Raw genomic sequence first — 20,396 nt, 5'->3', positions numbered from 1 at the left:
CCATACAGTTTCTGTTTACATTAATGGGACTTCACCATTTCACTGTCTTTATCAACATCACTATTCCAAAAATATCTTTCACGGAAAGATAAGAGTTACAAATAACTTCACTGTGGGTGCCTGGGTGGCTCAGTCAGTTAAGTGTCTGCCTTTGGCTCAGGTCATGATCTCAGGGTCCTGAGATCGAGCCCCATTTCGGGCTCCTTGCTCAGCAGGGAGCCTGCTTCTTCCCCTGCCCCCCCACCCCACCCCACCCCACACCACCCGTGCTCATGCTTGCTCGCACACTCTTTCTCTCAAATAAATAAATAAATAAAATCTTAAAACCAAACAACTTTATTGTGCTTTTCAAGACCTTCTCCCAAAACCTTACTGAAATGAACGTAAACCCTTTAAACTTTTCAATAGCATCAAAAAGATTATTTACTCTCCAAGATTCTTTAAAAGATTTGCCTTTTTTACCTAACAATCCTAAACTAGTATGATCCTTAGCCAAAATTAAATAAGCACTCCCTCATTGAAAGACCTGCCTTAAACCAGATTCCAAAACCTTATAAGTATCCCCCACTCTGCCCTCTCCCAGTCCAAGATTCTATGCAGACTCTGCCAAGGCAGGGCTCTTCTTACCATGGTGTACAATAAACTCAAGCTTTGTCTTCTCCACAGCTTATTTTGCTGGTGTTTTCTGAGAGCCAGCTTTCAACAACCAAGACTTTGTTCCTCTTTTTTAGTCTTGCTCAGGTGCTTTCAAACTTTGGCATGCATAAACATTACCAAAGAGGGTTGTAAATGCAAAAGCATGCATGAGCATAATTCAAGAGATCTCCACGTATAATTTTGATCATGCCACATTTAGGACCTAAGCCTTGCTGACAATACCAGCAACTGATGAAGAAAAGAGAACCGCAGGATGTGGGAGCTGGAAGTGGCTCCAGGTGCCCAAATATCAGTGCGTAGATCAGCCCCATCAAATCACCTGATATAATCCCTATTAAAAAATACCTATTCCTTGGTTTCACCTCAGGTGTACTGAATCAGAACTTCTAGAGATGGGGCCTGTGAATGTTTATTACCAACTCCCTAAGGAATTGTGATGCACAATCAGTTTAGATAACCACTTTTCTGTTCCCCCACTTTATGTTGTGGATGAAGAAATGGAGACCCAGATAAGTGAGTAGAGTTGGCTGCGATCACATAACTATTGAGCTGTGTGTCTCCTGATACCCTGACAGGAGTTCACAGGGCTAGAGATCAGATGTTGGAGATATTTTTATGTACTCAATATCCTGAACAAGAATTGTTAGTGATGTAAAACAAAATCTATTTTGGCTTCTCCATATCTCCTTTAAGATTTATCGAGATGGTGGTTGGCGTTGGGACGGTGTCGTAATCTTTCCTTGCTCCTGGGTGAAAATTTTAGCGGTCAGCATGACCTCTCTGCTTTCTGGTAGGTAAGAGGCATCGGCTAAAGTATAATTTTCAAAAAAAAAAAAAGTAAGTATAATTTTCCAAAAAAAAAAGGTAGAATTGTGACTCTTACACAAAGATAAAATGAACACATACTCTGCTGAGACTCTATTGGCGGTCTTGTGCGTTAAATTTTTGTTCTCAGGAATTATTGCTTGTTAGTTTGCTGATTAGCTGGAGTGAAGGCGGATGTGTTATTTAAAGCTTTAGGAATATGTCCTAGGAAGGAAGCACGGGTTGGCCCTCTGGGGAACTGCAGTGGGCACTGGGAAGAGATTCAAGGTCCAAGCAGCTACTAACCCAGGGTTTTTCGTAGTCAGACCACCTGGCTTCTTGAACCCACTTCCTTGCTCCCTTGGTTTGTTTCTCTGCTCATCCCCCTGCATATAACTAAAAAGAACACTCCAGTAAATGGAGTCTTCATGATCATCACTAGATGCTCGGCTTCTGACATGAGTCTCTAGCTTAGTTCTGATTCTTGATTGAGATCATCTGATTGGCTGTTCTCCAGTCAAACATTCGCTCTCTTTGGGTCTGGTGGTCACCCAGGGTCAACCAGCTGTAGCTACTTGGAGGAAACAGTTGCCAAGGCGCTGTGTGTGGGGGGGAGAGACAGCCCAGAGAGCCCCAAACTTCAGGGGGGCAAGCACAATAAAACGTGCCTTTTAATCATTTCTAGCAAGAGTCCTTGAATCTTGGGGTTGGTGCCACTCCCCTGTTATCCCAAATGAGTTTGGTTGCCATTCTGTTGCTTTCATTTAGCCAGGATAAGTTTGGGGCACAGGGCTGTTTCACAGGAGCCCATGGATGTACCTTCCCGTTCATGTTTCCACCAACATTTGTGTGATCCTCCTTTGTACAAGCCATTGAGCTTCTAGAAACGGGTGTTTTGTAAGAAGATGTCTCAGCCCTGCTCTCATGAACTTCAAACTCCTCACCCTGGGATGGGGGTGAAGAGGAGGTTGACTGCCATAGAGAAGTGTAGCAACATGGATATGCCTAAACACATTTTGGTTCACTCTCTTCCCGGAGTGGACTCACGCTCTTTTTGGACACAAGACATGGCCTAATAACTGTACACGTAGAAATGCAGGGGAAGAGCGAGCTCCTCACCCACCAGCCTGCGCGAAGACACTGGGAGACAGAGTAGCAGGTCGCCTCGCGTCAGCAGTCACTGAACCCCGGATTTGTCCCAGGATCTGTGTTGGGTGCAGAGCCCGGGGAAAATGTGGCCTCCAGGCTGGAGCGCTCCCAGGCAGCAGGGTCTCACACACACAGACAAGGCCGCACGTCCTGCAAGGGGCAGATCTGGGGCACTCTCCCTGCTCCGGGCAGCCCAGGGGCGCGGGCGCAGGCCCCAACGGCCAGGGCCCCGAGCGCGCAGCTCCTTCCAGGGCGGAGGGCGGCGCGAGGGAGGGAGAGAGGGAAGGGAAAGGCGAGCGTGAGCTGCCTCAAATGCTTGGAATAATTCCGCTTCCGTTTGGAAAGCCGCAGCCTCAGTCCCGCCGCACCCGCCCAGCGCCAGCTCCGCGTCCCGGCCGGCCCGCGCGCGGCTGCCCGCTCCGCCGCCATGGCCACGTCCCCGCAGAAGTCGCCCTCTGTCCCCAAGTCCCCCACTCCCAAGTCGCCCCCGTCCCGGAAGAAAGATGACTCCTTCTTGGGGAAACTCGGAGGCACGCTGGCCCGGAGGAAGAAAGCCAAGGAGGGTGAGTGCGTCCGGGCCCAGCGCGCTGCAGGGCCGGAGCCGAGGGCTGGGGCTCCAGGGCCAGGCGGGAGCGCGCCGCGGGTGCCCGACGCGGTGGGGGCGCGCGGTGGCGCGGGCGCGCGCTGCCCGGAACGCGGGGCCGGGGCCGAGTGCGGCCCGCGGGTCGTCGCCGCCGCCCAGCTCGGGGTGGCCGGGGTAGCAGGGGTGGGGTGCTGCTCGCCAGGGCCTGGCGGCGCCGGGGTGCAGCTGCCCGGGACCCGGCGACGCCCGCGCTGGGCTGGGGGCGAGCGCCGCGGGGCCCGGAGAGGCGGCCGGGCCCCCAAGCGGAGGCGGCGTCCTCCCGGAGGCCCGCGCCCCCGCCCTCTCGGCGCCCGAAGGCTGGCGTTCCCCAAGTTCCTGCGGAAACTTTCCTGGGCGCCGCACTCTCGCTCGCTGCCTTCGTTGGCCTTTGAGAGCAGCTCGTTTCCTGGACGCACGGAACCCCAGAAGCAGAGTTGGCCTCCGGATCTTGCATCCGCCCCCAGGGCCCAGTAGGGCGCTATTAATGTTTGTTGAATGAATGAGTGGCTTTCCTAGCGGTTGGGCCCTGTAATAAATGACAAACTCGCACTCAAGGGGAAAACCTGGATTAGACACACTTAGCATCGCGCTGTGACCTTTCTGTGAACTCAGGGGTGGAGGGCTCTTTGTAAGAAACGCTTTCTTTTCCCCACCAGGGTGAATGGAAGTGATCTTATTTTTTTTCCAGGACAATTTGCATGTAAAACACTTTGTCTCATTGGCAGATTTCACAGCTTGGCTTTTGGTTTGAAAAATGAAGTGACAGTTGAGAAGAAGCTCTGGTGATGTGTAGATGGAAGTTGCTTGGTTAAAATTTTTCCTAGACTGCTTCGTGGTTTGGGAATAGCGCTCTTGAAGGCTGCGATCCCGGGGTGTCACGTAATTCCGTGTTTCTGAGTTACCTTAAAGCGTAAAGAAGAACTTCCGTGCTGAGAGTTATCAAACTTAACACAAAGGACTAAACTTCTACTTTCTGTGTTGGAGTGAGACGCAGCGAAACACAGCTCCAAACAGCTCCAAAAAGGTTTTTTCCCGGTTTGGTTGTTTGGGTGAACCACTGTCTGGGGAGTGTATAGCTGGTAGCGAATCATGAAATCCTGGCTTGGAAAGCCCTTCATTACCCTTCTGACTTTTCCCTACTGTATTCCTGGTGTGGGCTCTCTAGCTAAGACTAAACAACTCTCAGTTTCTGAAGCTCATGACCTACCCGGTGTGCTCAACCCACCTTTGCCAACTCTTTAGAAAAGTTTGTTGTAAAAATACAGAATTGGTTTCTGTCTAGAGATTGAGAATCTCTAGAGCCAGAAGCCGGAATCTCTGGAGCCAGAAGAATGAGTCTGATGGTAGCCCCTCACTTTTTTCAAGTGGATTAGCCTGTTTCCTGGAGTCTTCCCTTCACCTGTACAAACATCCTCTGTTCTTAAAGTCGGTCCTCATAGGCATTATTTTATGGCCCGCTGGCTTCCTATACCTTCAGTTTCATTTGGGAGCCCTGCAGGAAACAGAAGGTCAGCTTAACTGGGATTTTGAAAATACTGTCATGAAGAGACTATTTTCAGAGGTGAGGGCAGGGGTAAGCGAAGCCAGAAAGGATGGTAAGGAAGCTAGGGGCTAGCGACAGACAGGTGGAAGCTGTTACCACCTCTAGACCTGACGGGGCCCGGGCAGCCACCTGGAACCCACAGAGAGCTGGAACTATGGAAGGGGGCTGCCTGACAGGAACTGTAGCTACAGAGAGACACAGCGACTGTCAGTAACGTGGAGATGGAGCAGGGAGACATTGGCACAAGAGATACTCTGTGTCTTCTCTTTCCTTGCCCTTGAGTCTCTTGTGGGTGCTTCTAGTTGGCTGGACCCAGGGGGAAGTCACCCGGGCAAGGGTGTATGGACAATGCCATATGTAGGGGTCAGCTCCCTCAGGACACAGAGCCGTGCAGCGATCACAGTGGGGAGTGGGGGAAATGAAAATAACCAGCAGACCCTTTCAAAGTGAGCTGCCCGGAAGCCCCCATAGTAGTGTGGTAGTCGAGCCCAGCCCACCCAGGTTAGAACCCTTCTCGGTTCTAGCCCAGACACCAGGTTCTAGTAATGCAGCCAGGGCCGCTTTTCCTTATTCTGTCCGTTACATCACACTGTTAGCTCTCATTGAGTTGGCTACCAACTTATTCAAAAACATTTTCATGTCTGTGGCTCCTGAACCATTCCCTTACCTGTCTCAGATTTACTCAATTGGGTTTTTGAAACCAGGTGCAAGATCTTATTTTTATCCTTGCTCTACTTACCTGTTAAGTCCTGATTCTGTCATTCAGACTCTTAACTAATCCAGGGGATGTAAATGGTGAGTTTGCTTCTTCTAAAGGGGCCCACCACCACCCAGCCCCACCTGCTTGCCGCTGTAGGTGGTAGTTCTGCGAGCCCAAAGAAGGCAGCTGGGTTGGTCTGAAATCACCTGCTCTTGGTGAGTGTGTGCTGGGTCTCAGTGATCAGTGCTTTACCTGTCAAGGGCCCACTAATCATCACTTCAGTAATAGTAAGGCTAGATCTTGCTCTGGATCTTGCAGAAACTCACAGCTGTGTGCTTTGCAGAAACTGCTTTCTCCTACTTCCCCCCTATAATATTCTAGAACATGATTCTTCAAGGTCACTGATGTGACCTTGAGCATAGAATTCTCCTGGGCCCAGGGACTGCCATTCATTCACTTGACCCCTGTTGTGTCCCACTTAGAACACAAACATTGGAAAGACATAATACGTGTTAGAATATTTAGTCAATAATTTCATATAACAATATGTCTTCCTACAAATACCTACTACATACATCATAGAATGACTTATAAGTCTCATAAGAATACGTTAAAAGTAGTCATCACTCCTGTGTTTTCAATAAGGAAAAATAACCTTAGGAAGAGAAAAGAGAGGTTAAAAGCATGGTCTTTGGGACCAGACACCTTTGGCTTTGATTTCTGGTCCAGCCCCTTATCTATTGCTATGACTTAGGACAACTTTCTTATCTAAGCTTCTGTTTCTTCATCTATAAAATGGGAATAAAGCATGTAATATGCATAGCATGGTATGAATAATGAATAGTAGCTATTAAAATTGATAGCTCAATGTGACATAGTCCTTAAAATTTGAAATAGTCTTTTCATTATGGACTGTAGAAGATTCTACCGGTTCTGCAGATAGCCTAGTAGCTCATGACTCTGAAGCTCTTATGACCCTGCTTTGGTCCCTTTGGAAATTAGGGATCTTTCCTTGCACATCAGATACTCCTATTTCCATAATGTCATATTTCAGCATTTTTTAGAAGATTTTATTTATTTTTTGAGAGAGAGAGAGAGTGCAAGCATGAGCATGTGTGCAGGAGCGGGGAGAGAGGCAGAGGGGGAGAATGTCCGGCAGACTTGTGCTGCCTGCGGAGCCCCAGGGGGAGCTCGAGTCCACGACGCAGAGATCGCGACCAGAGCCGAAATCTGGAGTCAGACGCTTAACCAACTGAGCCACCCAGGTGCCCCATATTTCAGCATTTTAGAATATCTTGGCCCATTTTCAGGAGTTGTAGTTAAGTGGCTTTTGTTTTTCTCTGGGGATCTTCTCTTTTGCGGTTCCAGCCTTCCTTTACGCTATACACAGCCCTCTTCTGTGGCTCCTTAGAGTAGCCTTTCAGAGTCCTTGGCCAAAGGGTCACCTTTCGTCTTTTTTTCTCTAGATCTGTCCTCAAGACTTGCTCTTTCCAGGGACACCGTCTTGCATTGTATTTGCCAGCTGGAGGTGCCCTAAGTTGGGTCAGCAGCAATGATTATTCCTATCACTTACCCTTGTATTTATTATCCCTTAGAGTTTTACATTTTGTTCGATGTCCAACGTGTCCAGTAAGGGCTTTAACTTAATAATTTTAAAATAATACTAGGACTTACCCCTTTGGTTCTCATTGGCCTTCCAGTGTAACTGGGGAAGATCCCCAAACTGCAACATATTTATGGTTTCGGGAGTGGGGGGAACCCCCAGCCCTGCTGAGCAACTCTCTTCTCCCCGAATCAGCATGCATTCTCATTTTCCAAAGTGCCACCTCAAACTCTCACCACTCAAACTCTTCCCCACACCTTGAGATGGAAAACTGAGTACTAGGTGTGAACTTGTTCAATTTCCCCTTGCTCCCCGAGATCTACACCTCCTTTCATGGCTCCTTGCCTACCCTAGTCTCTTCCAAAGAGGTCCCTTGTCCCCTTGTTTGTGAGGCCATTCATTTTGCTCCCTCCCAGACTCGGCATAGCAAATAGCCTTGCTCTCACGTCCTCAGTCTCTTTCATGCCGCTCTACCCCCCAACATTCTGTAAATACGCTTGAGTCTTTCCCATTTGGAGAAGATCTCCTGATACTGGTTTCTTCTTAATACTCAACTGCAGATCTTGAAAGAGTTGCCTTAATGGCTTTCCCTTGCTTATCTCCTCATCATTTCTTGACCCATTAGCCTCGTTCTTTCAGGAATCCTCTACTGAGCGCCTACCATGTACCAGGCGCTGTGCTGGGATATGGCAGGGAAAATCCAGACAAAAATCTCTGCCCGCATGGAGCTTACATTCTAGCAGTGGAGACAGATAATAAACAAGATCAATTGGTAGATCGTGTGTGTTGTATTAGAGTAGTGACAGGTGCTTTAGAGCAAAATAAAGCATGGCAAGGAAACACAGAGTGTTGAGGGTTGAGAGATGATTGGCACTGTAAAATGGGATGGCTAGAAAAGACTTCCCTGGGAAGGGTATTTCTGAAAGATCTGAGGGAGGTGAGGGAGAGAGCCATATGTGTATCTTGAAGAAGAGCACTACAGGCAGAGGGAATGGCAAATGCAAAGGCCCTGAGGCAGGAGTGGACCTGATATGTGGAGGGCCAGCAAGAAGGTTGCTGTGACTGGAGGAGAGGGTGATCGGGCTCCCAGCTCAGCGGCGAGCCTGCTTCTCCCTCTGACCTTCTCCCCTCTCATGCTGTTTCTCTCTCTCTCGCTCTCTAATACATAAATAAATAAAATCTTTAAAAAAAAAAAAAAAAAGGAGAGGGTGAGCATGGTTGTGGAAGGTGGTGAGGTCTCAGGGATTAGACGGAGGGTAGGTGCGGGTTGTGTAGGGTGCTGGAGGCCATCGTATGCCTGGAGCCTTTACTCAGAGTGAGATGGGAAGGTTTCAGGGGCTTTGCCTAGAGGAATAACATGACTGCACTTGTGTTTCAGCAGGATGGCTCTGGTGAGGTGCTGCATGACTGTGGGGGGGGCAGAGGTGGAAGCAGGGACATGAGCTAGGAGGCAGGGGAGAGCGGCGGTGGCCTGGAGTGGAGGGGTGGGCGCTGAAGCCTGGGTGTAGTTTGAAGATGTGGTGGGTAGGATTTACTGAATGGTTGGATGGAAGATGAGAGGAGAATCGAGATGACTCCAGGGATTTGGGTTTGAACAGCTGAAGAGAGAGTGCTTTCACTGAGCTGGAGAAGTCTCTGGGTGAGCTGATTTGGGGAGAAAGAGGGTGGGGCCTGTTGAATAGAGGGGCCTGCTTGACTTTGCAGCGGCCATGCTGAATTCACAGTTGGTTCCAAGAGCCCAGTTCGGGGGCGGGGGGGTGTCTGGGCTAGAAAGTAGAAGAGGTCCAGGGCCTGCGCCCTGAGGCTTTCAAACATAGTGGACCCGTGGAGAGAGGATGAGCAGGAGGGGCCGTGGGAGGGAGGACAGCGGGAGCACATCCGCCTGTTCCCACAGTGCAGGCGTTGCTGGTTGAGGGCTCCCAGGACCCACAGTCTCCTTTTCCATCCTCATTCCACTTGGGCTGTTGGTGGCATTTGACATTTCTTCAGCTCTCTCTTTTCCTCAAGACATCTTCTCCCTTGACCTTATTCACACTGAAATTGTTCCCTATGTCTCTGACTAGTCTTTCTCAGACTCCTTCTTGGGTTTTTCTTGCCTATTTGCCCCCTCAGCAGCATTTCCTGGGGTTCTGACTTCCCGGCTTTGCTCTCTGTTTTGGAGTGGGTTTTTTTTTTTCCTCTCCCGTGGATTATCTCACCTACTCCCATGGCTTCAATGACCATCTGCCCATTGATGCTTCTCAAATCCATGTCTTAAGTCCAGATCTCTCACCTGTAGGGCACCCATCTCCTGGGTGTGTCACCCTCCAACTCCACACGCCCTCGAGGGCATTACTATCCGTGCCACTTGCCCCAATCAGCTTCTCTTCTTCCACCATCCCGCCAGTTGCCTGAGGCCGCAGTCTTCCTCTATCTTGGCAACCTCTTCTGAAAGGGCAGATAGCAAATATCGCAGACTTTGCTGGTCCCCCAGCCTGTGCTCGGTTCTGCCCTTGTTACCGTAGACGGGAGGTGAAGGAACACGCATGGCTCTGCTCCAACTGGACCCTGACATTTGAATTTCATGTAACTTTCATGTGTCACAAAATATTCTCATTCTTTTTCAGTCCTTTAAAAATGTGAAAACCATCCTTAGCAGTGGGGCTGCAAGAAAACAGATGGCGGGCCCGCGACAGCCCCGGGGCAGTGGCTTGCCCACCCCTGCTCTCTCCTGTCCCTGAACACAGCCATCTGTCCAGGAGGCCTGTGGATTCCGCCTTGCATTCCCGCCTCAGGTCAGGCCCCAGAAGTGCTCTTTGTCTTTTTCAAGATTGTTTCTTTCTTTTTCTTTTCCTTTTTTTTTAAATTTTTCCATTTTTATTTTCTACCTGAAATGTTGCAGATATCCACCCCACTGGTCTCCCTGTCTCTGGTCCTTTTCTGTTCAATCCACCCTTCATTATTTTGCCAATATACCGTTGTTGTTTTTTTTTAACACCAAGGTAATGCCCCCTCAGGGCGTTCAAGACCTCCTCAGCTGCTCCTTAGTCTCCCCTTCTGGTCTTGCCTCTGTTTCCCTTTCAGGAAGCCTCTATTTTAGCTGCACCCAACCGCTCTTTATTCCCCAAACACATCACGTTCTTTCACACGTGCTAACCTCTGTACGTGCTGTTCCATATTTCTGAAATGACCTTCTTCCTTTCCCTATACACCAAACTCCTATTCAGTCATTAAAACCCCGTTCAGATATCCCCTTCTGCTGGTTGCCTTCCTCACTCCCGCAGGAAGTGAGGTGCTTCCTTCTCTGTGGTCCCATGCCACCTTGTCCGTGGCTCTGTTGTGGCACTGGCCACGTTGCCCTGTGGCCATCTGTGGGAGTGCGTGTCACACGCCACGCTGAGGGCCCCCTTCCCGTAGCCCCCCTGCCCGGCGTAGTGTTTAACACATGATGATACTGGAGTTTCCATGCGAAGAATTTCCCCATATTTACCTTGGTGAAAATAGTCCCCTGCTAACTGGTTGTGTAATCTTAGGCCTCTTCCTCTTTGTCCATTTCTCATGTCAGTGGATTAAGCTACAGAACCTCTGAGGGCCCTTGCAGCTCTGGTGTTCTATGATTTCTGAGCTCTCATTTCACCAGGCTTCTCTCAAATTCAGTTTTATTGTCTGTGTAGGGTGGTCTGGGAATGACATCATCACAAAGACCTCTTTCTTTCCTCCACTAATGAAGGCACCTCAGTGTCGGGAGGAGGAGATGGGCACCAGGATAAGCGGGCCCTGGCCCAAGGACACCTCCATATTAGGAGTCCTTGTCTCATGGAATATCTCTCTTTGGTTAACAAGCACAGTTCGTAATTATGTTTTAGCCATTAGTACAGAAGAGATGAAATCCTCATGTAAACATATGTAAGCATCTAAAATCACTATTCACTGTCATGGAAAAAAGAACACATTTGGGAAAAGCTCTACAACAATTTCAGTAATTAAAAAAACACTTAAAAATAAAATATACATTTTTAAATTATTCCTTTTTTTTTTTTTTAAGATTTTATTTATTTATTTGACAGAGAGAGACACAGCAAGAGAGGGAACACAAGCAGGGGGAGTGGGAGAGGGAGAAGCAGGCTTCCCGCCGAGCAGGGAGCCCGATGCGGAGCTCGATCCCAGGACCCTGGGATCATGACCTGAGCCGAAGGCAGACGCTTAACGACTGAGCCACCCAGGCGCCCCAAAAATAAAATACTTTAAAAGGGGCACAAACGTTCTGTTAAGTGTTCAGTGTGTTCTGCAGCCTGAAATCAGGAAGAAATCCCTATGAAGGTTTTGTCTGAGGACTAGAGCCCCCAGGACAAGGAGGCCTCATCGAGCTTAGGCCCTGGACCTCGTCCCTTCCCTCCTTTTCCCTGTGGTGTCTGGGAGGGCAGGAGTTCTGTCCGTCCTGCTCCTATTTGCACCGCACGTGCCTTGCGTGGTTCCAGGTACTCAACAAGTGCCCTACAAAATGGCGAACCAACTGCCTGAATCATCAGTGGGCATCTGACTCCTCCTGAGGGTGTCCCCAGCTTACTTCAAACTCTGCCTAACCTTGAATGACAATCCTGGTCCCCTGCTTTCATCCAGGCCTGAACATCTGGCTGCGCGCGTGTGCGGGTGTGTGCGTGTGTGTGTGTGTGTGTGAGAGAGATGAAACTGCCTTCTCCCACCAGGGATCTCTTTACCCTTTGTGGAGGGACATTATCACTTAGCCCCACTCTTTGACAAGCACGCTAAGGCCCTGGGTCCTAGAATCTATAGGCAGTGATGATACAGTGCAGGCAGGTCAAGGGTGGAGATCCCTCTGAGTGTAGAGGCCTGCGTTTTTGTTTTCATCCAGAAAAGCTTGCTGTGTGAAAATGGCGTTGCATGTTTTCCTGATGGAGCTAAAATGATGGCGGGCTGAGGTGAAACAGCCTCTGGGCAAGGTTTGGGGGAGACAAAAGAAAGGTGTAGACCAAAACTGTGCAAGAGATTCAGAATTCCTGTAATTCCCCCGGAGCCTGCTGGTTGCCCTCCCCCGCCTGCCTAGCCCTTCCTGCGCTTCTCAGCTCCATTACTCACTAGGTGCCAAACCAGGGAAATCCATCACCACAACACTCCCCACTCCGGCCCACCCGGAAGGACCTACTAAAAGGAGAGCCTGGCTCGGAGCACAAGCTGTGAATTGTAGCTGCTTCATCTGTGTTCTGGCCCGGAGACATCGCTATAGGCCTTGCCGAAAATCTGGTTCCACTAGCATTTACTAAGTGATAATTCTGTTTGCTGTGAACACACCAGCCTGCCAACGCCTTAGAAAAACCGTCTTTGTGGCTAGAGACCCTGTGTTCCCTTCAAACCAGCCTTAGGGAGAAGTTAGGCCGTGGACGGAAGAAGCGGTGGACTTCATCGGTTGAAACAGAAATATTCTCTACTACCGCACACTCTTGGGGGAAGGAAGAATGAACCAAATTGCTTAGCATCTAATTTTTTAATAAAAGTGTTTTTTTTTTCCCATTATAAAATTAACCCATGCTTTAGGGATTTATGGGAAAATAGAAAACAGCCATGCGAATTGCACCTCCCAAAGGCAATCACTGTTAGAATTTTGATTTACTTCGGTCTATTCTTTTTCTTCCTTACAACTTTTTTCCTTTTTATAATTGTAAGTATACCATGTATATTACATAGATAAGAATTCTGTATCTCTATTTTTCATTTATTATATCAATATATTTTGTGTTGTAAATCTTACCAAACATACTTTTTATAGGTGTATAATATTCATTGAGTGAATGTCCTCTTGCTCACTTACCCATTTCTTTTGGTCCTCTTTTTTTTTTTCTAAAATGATGCTGCCTAAAACTTTAAAAAATGAAGAATAATTTTCTTTGAATGGAGACCCAGAAGTACAGTTATAGGGCCAAAGGGTGACTTTTGGCTTGCTTAACACTGATTGTTTATCACTGATAAACAGAGATTCCTGCTTTTGGGTCTGGGTGGTCTTCCCAGTAGGCTGTTTGAAAGTAAAACCAGCATTGTTAGGCTGGAAGTTTCTGTCTGCTCCTGGCTAATGGGACCAGGTCACTGAGTTGTGGGATGGGGTGGGGTGGGATGGGACGGTGATGGGTCAGGCGAGTGCAAACTTCCCTCCTGGTCAGTAACATGTTCATAGTGAGCTCTAGAACAGGCAGATCTTTATTTCAGAACATTCTCTTGGGGCCATCCTTCCATCCATATGTGGCCTGGTTTATCATCCCAAGTGCCTGCTCTTCTAACAAGGCCCGAGGTGCCTTGGTAATGGTCATCCTTGAAGTCCCCTTGGGAATGGTCATCCTTGAAGTCACAGCCTCCCCCTGCCCCACTGAGTTCTCACCACTTCATGTGAGACCCAGTGAAGGTTTGGTCAAGGAGTCCCTCCTTGTCTTGATCTCTCCCTCCCTACCTCCCAACTGCTGAATTCTTGGACTTGCCCCACACTTGGTAACCACAAATGGGAGGTCATGACAAGACAGTGAACTGAGGGCTACGGTGGACAAATTAAGGTTGCCAGGGTTTAGGGCTCCTTAGGACACATGGTGCTTGCAAGCTGGGTCTTGAAGCCAGAGGAAGAAACCCCTCCCCGCCCCAGGCTGACAAGAGGAGGGATAGGATTCGGGAGCTTTCTGAGTTTCTGATGGATTTTGACAAGAGTGGGCTGGGCCGATGCCTCCAGGGCTCAGTTTCCTCAACCTGCATTAGGAGTCAGCAGTCAGGTGTCTCATTTCATCTGCTAAGAGTGGATCTGAGCCAGTTGGAGCACGTAATTATCACACCCAGCACCCCAGGGAGCGTTTCTCGGGCGTCGGTTGTGGAGGCAGACTCCCCCCCCGGGAGTGGTGTGTCAGGGCATTTATTCATCCTTGAATCATACTCCACTCCCTTCACTCATTCCCTATCTCTTTTAAAATCCAGAGGCCCCTCCCCTCTTCTATTCTGTGAAAAACCCAGTCTGACACAGGAGTCGTGCACACGGTGGGTCTCCTGGGGATGATGATGATGTGGGACTACAAAAAAGTGAGGTTGCTGGCCTGTTTCTGCTCCCTCGGAGACCCAAACCCAGGCCGCAGGGCTCCCCAAAACACCAGGGTGCTCCACGGAGCAGGCTCTGCACTTCTTCCCAGGATATATTCATCAGTAGAACCATTAATCTGCCAATTGCAGTATGACATTGACTTTTCCAACCCCAAACAATTCTTTCTAAAGCAGATTTTGTCTTAGACAACATGGCTTTGGCCGTAGGGTGTGTGGGAGCCCCTGTGGAGAGACAAAATGAGAGAGGGGTTCAGGAAGAGGGTCTGCAGCCCCAATCTCCAAGTTGAGGGGACGGGGCAATCCAGGTTTATTGGGGCAGGCGTTGAGGTGACAGGGTCCCAAGGTTCTTGGCATCTGTTGAGTGCCTGAGTTCTGAATCTGAAGGGCTTATCCAAGTCCAGGCTGGGGTCTCAGCTTCAGGGGCCTGGGGGCAGACACCGGCAGAAGTTAGCAGGCAGGTCAGGACCCTAGCTGAGCAGGTGAGGGGCAGGGGCAGGCTACGGCCCCAATGTGGACTCATCCTGACCCCACAACTGGAGGTCGTTGATGAGTCTGCCAATGCTCACACAGGAACCCTGGGTCTCGCCTCACTCATTGCCCCCACCCCCCTACACTCCCGGCTTGGAAATCAACTTTCCTCTTAGTGGAGAGGGGTTTCCTATTTACGGTAAGCCTGAGCTGTCCCTGACTCCCAGCCCTGGTGGGGCCGACCTGTAGATGACAGGTAGTTACTAGTGACAGCTGGGAGAAGCAGGGGCAGCAGGAACCAACGGTTTTTGATGCTGTTTGCAAAACACAAGTTGCATTTTAAAGCAACCCAGGACACGGGCAAGTGCCGAAATAGCCCTTTGCAAGGAGTAGTAGCTGCCTCTTAGCTGACAGTTGCAAGGCCTGTCCTGGTGGACTCTGTAGCCCCTCCAGCACATGTCCAAGGGCCTGGAGAACAGAACGATCTCTTCGCCTGCTTTTCCTCCACGCCTGTCATTATGGTAAATTACAAGGCTCCCATGATGACTATGGAGAGGCAGATTGATTTTGTTCCTTGTGGTTGTCGCTGTGCTCAATGTGGCTGGGGTGATGGGCACCCAGATTTCACACCTGGTAATGGCCCTGCCGGGGGTGGATGTTAGCACAATTGGGACCTGACACTTCAATAAATCGGAGACATTCTGCTGTGGAGATCAAAGTTCAGAATTGCTTAAATTGGTGTTGGAGCAGGTGGGAAACAGGAGTCCAGAGCCATGAATTGGATAGATAACAATTGTCGTTCAATTTGTAAGACCTGAATGTCAGCTTTTCGAATGACATGACACCAATTTAAGTGAGTTGGGCTCCCAGCTACCTCACCTATTTAGTATGACTGGTTTGGGGAAGTGTGATTCATGGTCTAGCTTATGTCCTTAAAGGGGGAGGGCTTGGAGAACCAACCCTGCTTGTATCTCTGGGGTCAGGCAGTTGTGTTCGGGGGAGGGGGGTGGTATCATTGGGTTATCTGTGTTCGTGGGCGTGTGGATGACAGTTTCACCTCCTACCTGGATGTGTTGGTAAGCCCCCAAGCTCCATTTCCCGCCGTGACCTCTCTCCTGAGCTTTAGACTCATTACATGTTTATGTCACAGCATCAGTCCTTGTACACAGAGGTGAAGCTGGATTTTAACACAGGCCATATCATTCTCAAAGGCTCCAGATGAGGTGGGGTTGTGCTCTGTTTTCTGATGGCAGCTCAAGTCCAGAGGAGAGGTCGTTTGATCTCTGTGAATGAATGGGTACCTTTTTTATATTTATTCTTTTTTAGGATTGCAGCTTTATTGAGGTACAGTTCCCCATTTAAACAGTGTAATTTTCTGGTTTTTAGTATATTCACAGTTGTGCAACCATTGACACAATTCTAGAACATTTTCATCACCCCAAAAAGAGACCTTGTGCCCATTAGCAGTCACCCTACCTTCCCTCCCTATTCTCCTACACCCCCAGGAGCCACTAATCTATATTCTCTCTCCAGATTTGCCTATTCTGGACATTCCGTATAAGTGGAGTCATACAATCAATATATGGTTTTTTGCAATTGGCTTTTTTCACTTAGGGTAGTATTTTCTTTCTTTTTTCTTTTTTTTTTTTTTAAAGGATTTTATTTGTCGGAGAGAGAGAGAGTGAGTGCACAAGCAGGGGGAGGGGCAGAGGGAGAGGGAGAAGCAGACTGCCTGCTGAACAGGGTGCCTGATGAGGGACTTGATCCCAGGACTCTGGGATCATGACCTGAGCTGAAGGCAGACGTTTAACCGACTGAGCCACCCAGGCGTCCCCTTAGGGTAGTATTTTCAAGGTTCATCCATGTCATAGCATATATCAGTACTTTGCTCCTTTTCACGGCCGAAAAATAGCCCGTTCGATGGATAATACCACATTTTGTTTATCCATGCATCAGTTGATGGACATTTTGATTGTTTGCACTTTTTGCTGTAATAAATAATGTAGCTATCAATTTTCATGTACAAGTTTTTGTGTGGACATATGTTTTCATTTCTCTCGAGTACAAGAGAATATGTTTCGCATTTTAAAGAACTGCCAGGCTGTTTTCCAAAGGGGCTGCACCATTTAATACTCCCACCATCAGGGCGTGTCTCCACATCCCCACCAACACTTGTTACCGTCTTTCTTTTTTGATGGTAGCCATCGCGGTGGGGTGAAGTGTAGCTCACTGTGGTTCTCATTTGCATTTCCCTGAAAGGTCATGATGTTGATCATCTTTTCATGTGCTTTTTGGACATTTGTAGATCTTCTTGGGTAACCATGCACCCATAGAGTTCATTGCACATCTCCCCAGTCCTAATCATGAAGAGGACTCTGGCTGCTCACCCAGAAAGGTACATGCCAAGAAAGTCTCATCCTCCCATTTTTTTTAATGTTGGTGGGGAGTGCCAGAGACTTGTCGCATCCTGTATGAGGTGCTATTCATCTTGCAGAATGACTGTATTCCTGAAATATTTCCTGTTAAGCAAATGGTCATAATCCTGTTTTACCACTGGCTGTCATTATTAAATTGGAAATTGATTGGAATAAAACTTTAGGCCCAAATTGTAAATGTGGGAAATTCCTGTTGGTATACTATTACACTTCAAATAATAATACTAAAAACAATGATAATACCATTAGGGCATCAGGGGCAAGCGCTTATGATGCTCTATGGGCCAGGCAATGTAGTAGATGCTTCAGATATATTAATGTTTGATCTTCCTAACAACCCCATGAAATAGGTATTAGCAGCTTTGTCCCTTTACAAATGGGGAGAGTGAAGGACAGGGAGGCCAGGTAACTTGCCCAAGGTCAAAGCTCATGTACTAGTTAAGGTAACACTAGCTGCTATAACAGATAAGCCCCAGATTCTCAGAAGCTTATCATAATAAAAATTTATTTCCTGCTTATAGCAGAACCCCATGGCATCATTTTTTTTTTTTTTTTTTTTAAGTGATCTCTACACTCAGTGCGGGGCTTGAACTCATGAGCCTGAGATCAGGAGTCGTATGCTCTACTAACTGAGCCAGCCAGCCCCCCAACTCCAGCCCCCTTGATTGGATTGCCTTCCACATGGTCATTCAGGGATCCAGGTACCTTTCATCTTACCAGTCTTCCTTCTTCCATGTTCTTTGGGTCCTCACCAATCAATCAAGGGGGCCTGGTGAGAAAGAGAGCAAGACTTCAGTGGGAGGTTCTTACCTGGCAGGCACTGACTTGATGCATATCACTTCTGCCCACTTACCACTGGCCAGAGCTCAGTTTTGTGGCCGCACTTCAGTGCAAGAGAGGCAAGGAGACATAGTTGTTGGCCCAGAGGGAAAGGAAATGAATTCTGGCAAATACACGCATTGTTTTGCCATCACTAGCAAGTGGAAGACCTAGGATTTGAACCGGGGCAGTCTGGCTCCAGAACCTTGCTCTTAACTAGAACATTCTACCATCTCACTGTGAACAACAGCTCAAAGTCAGAGAACTAAGTGTGGAGAGTTACACCACTTTTTACTCCGTGTTCTTGCCACCCAGATGCTGGGCTTGGGAATTCTATCAAATTCTATCAAAGTCATTTGTCTTTCAGTGCCAAGCTCTGTTCTCTACATTTTACATGTTCTATTTCATTGAATCCTCATAATTACCCCCATGAGATAGGGGATTATGATTATTCCCATTTTCCAGGTGAGGAGGCTAAAACCAAACGCTTGGGTATGCCTCCCGGTGTAAGTAAGTGGCGTCTCTGGGCTTCTAGCACCTTCACATGAAACAACAGGGCACGACGGGGTTTGAAGGGAAGGTGAGAGAAGATGAGAAAGTCCACGCCACCAAACCCCAGCTAGAACCTTGTTTGGATCCTGCTTCAGAAAAATCAACTTCTTCAAGTGATTTATGGGACAATCAGGAAAAAGTAACCACTCACCGGCAATGGATGACATGAAGGAATCATTATTAATTTGTAGGGTGTGAGAACAGCGTCGTGGTCATGTTAAAAAAGAAGGAAGTCCTTATCTTTTCCAGGTACATACTGAAATGTGTAGTGGACGGCATGATAAAACGTCTGGAAGTTGCTTTGGATAATGCAGTGCAGGGGTTGAGGTGTAGCAACAAGCGGCCACGAATTGCTCATTATTGCAGAACGATGGTGGGTACATGGAGGTTTGTTGTACTAGTCTCTCACTTTGGGGTGTATTTGAAATTTCCTGTAATAATTATAATAAAAAAGAAAACTTTAATGAATGGGCTTTCTGTAGCCCCCTAGTTTGTAAATGAAGTGATGAGGTTGGGCTCAGAGCACAGAACATGTTCGTCAAGAACGGTTGAGCAGGGATTCCTGAGTGGCTCAGTGGGTTCGGCGTCTGCCTTTGGCTCAGGTCATGATTCCGGGGTCCTGGGATCGAGCCCTGCATCGCATCAGACTCCTTGCTCAGCGGGGAGCCTGCTTCTCCCTCTGCCTGTCACTCCCCGCTGCTTGCTCTCTCTCTCTCTCTGACAAACAAATTAAAAAAAAAAAAATCTTAAAAAAAAAAGAACAGCTGAGCAGCCTGGAAGATTTTCTAAAGCAGGCTGTCAGGGGCTCTGTTTGGGCATCATTGGCCCGTGTTTGAATTCTGAGATTCTCCCAGAGGCAGCGCTTAGTGCCCAGAGAACTGAGCTCCTGAAGACGAACCTGGGGCCTCCAAAAGGCAGATACACAGGCTCCCTGGGTGAGGGGGATCCAGGCCGAGGGTGGGTTTTGCCCTGGCCCAGCGGCCTCCACACAGGCTAGCTGTGCAGCATGCGACAAATATCTCGCTGAAAGGTACAGCACGGCCCCGGGCCCCAGCTGCACTTTAATTAAACGGTGAAAATCCATCAAAGACTCGGCCTTCTCAGTCAGCCAGTTCTCTGAGTCCCAGGTGAAGCCAGCTCTCGGCTGGCTGCGGGCCAGGAGGAAGGTGAGCTGCGGGCCCTCCCAAGTCCCTGCCTAAAATCAACAGCCAGGGCTCCGCAGCCCAGCTTCTGACCTGATGCAAATTAAGCTTGGCATTTGGAGATGGTATTAAATGTCCTAAATCAATATTCTAGAGGCAGGATCAGAACAATTAAAAACCCTGATTTCCTCCTCGGATCATTGGAGTATACATGAATATAAATTGTCAGTTCACTTTTCAAACTCAGCAGGCTGAGAAAGAGGGAGGTCGGCCTGGTGATGCTGTGAGCATAGTTTATTTCATCCTCAGCCTCTTCTCCTATTTTTACATGTATGCAACATGTGTCAGGCACACGGGCATTCGTGTGTGATGAAACATTTAATCCCCGCAGTAACCCCGGGAGGTGCTGTCATCCCCACTTTACAGATGAGCTAACAGAGGCTCAGGTGAAGTGACTTGCTCAGGGTGTCAGCTACTAAGGGGCAGAGCAAGGATTTGAGTTAATTCCTTCAAGCTCAAGTCCAGTGCTTTGCCCACTGTAACGCAGCTGGCTTTTCTGCATAGTGTTTATGTTTCATTCATCAATAATGATCATTAATAACAATGAATGAACCATAACAAGAGTGACTGTTTAATAATTTAGTTTCTCTAGTCTTAAAAGATACTGGCAGTTTTTCTGGTTTTCCATTTGTTCAACCGTTTACTGAGGGGCAGCCTGGGAGGGAGGTTTCTGGGCTCTGGAGTGCACCAGACTGGTCCCACCGCACAGAGGCTGTGTGACCTGGGACAAGTTCATCATCCTCTTTGAGCCCAGGCTTCCTCATCTGTAAAATGGGG

At 48.4% G+C, this 20,396-nt stretch overlaps 1 protein-coding gene across 1 annotated transcript in view; it reads left to right on the top strand.

The window, feature by feature from the left end:
• The first annotated feature begins 2,353 nt into the window (after nt 1-2,353).
• The window catches only part of PARVA (parvin alpha), a 171,822-nt gene continuing 153,779 nt past the window's right edge, over nt 2,354-20,396 (top strand). The window contains exon 1 of the mRNA XM_032426903.1: nt 2,354-3,173. Within this exon, the coding sequence (XP_032282794.1) occupies nt 3,038-3,173 (136 nt within the window). The 5' untranslated portion in view covers nt 2,354-3,037. The remainder of the gene's footprint in view (nt 3,174-20,396) is intronic.

Source organism: Phoca vitulina, unplaced genomic scaffold, assembly GCF_004348235.1.
Source record: "Phoca vitulina isolate PV1807 unplaced genomic scaffold, GSC_HSeal_1.0 scaffold36, whole genome shotgun sequence".
In the NCBI taxonomy this organism is placed as follows: domain Eukaryota; kingdom Metazoa; phylum Chordata; class Mammalia; order Carnivora; family Phocidae; genus Phoca; species Phoca vitulina.
The sequence above is the reverse complement of the archived record's forward strand: the minus strand, read 5'-3'. Positions and strand labels throughout refer to the sequence as shown.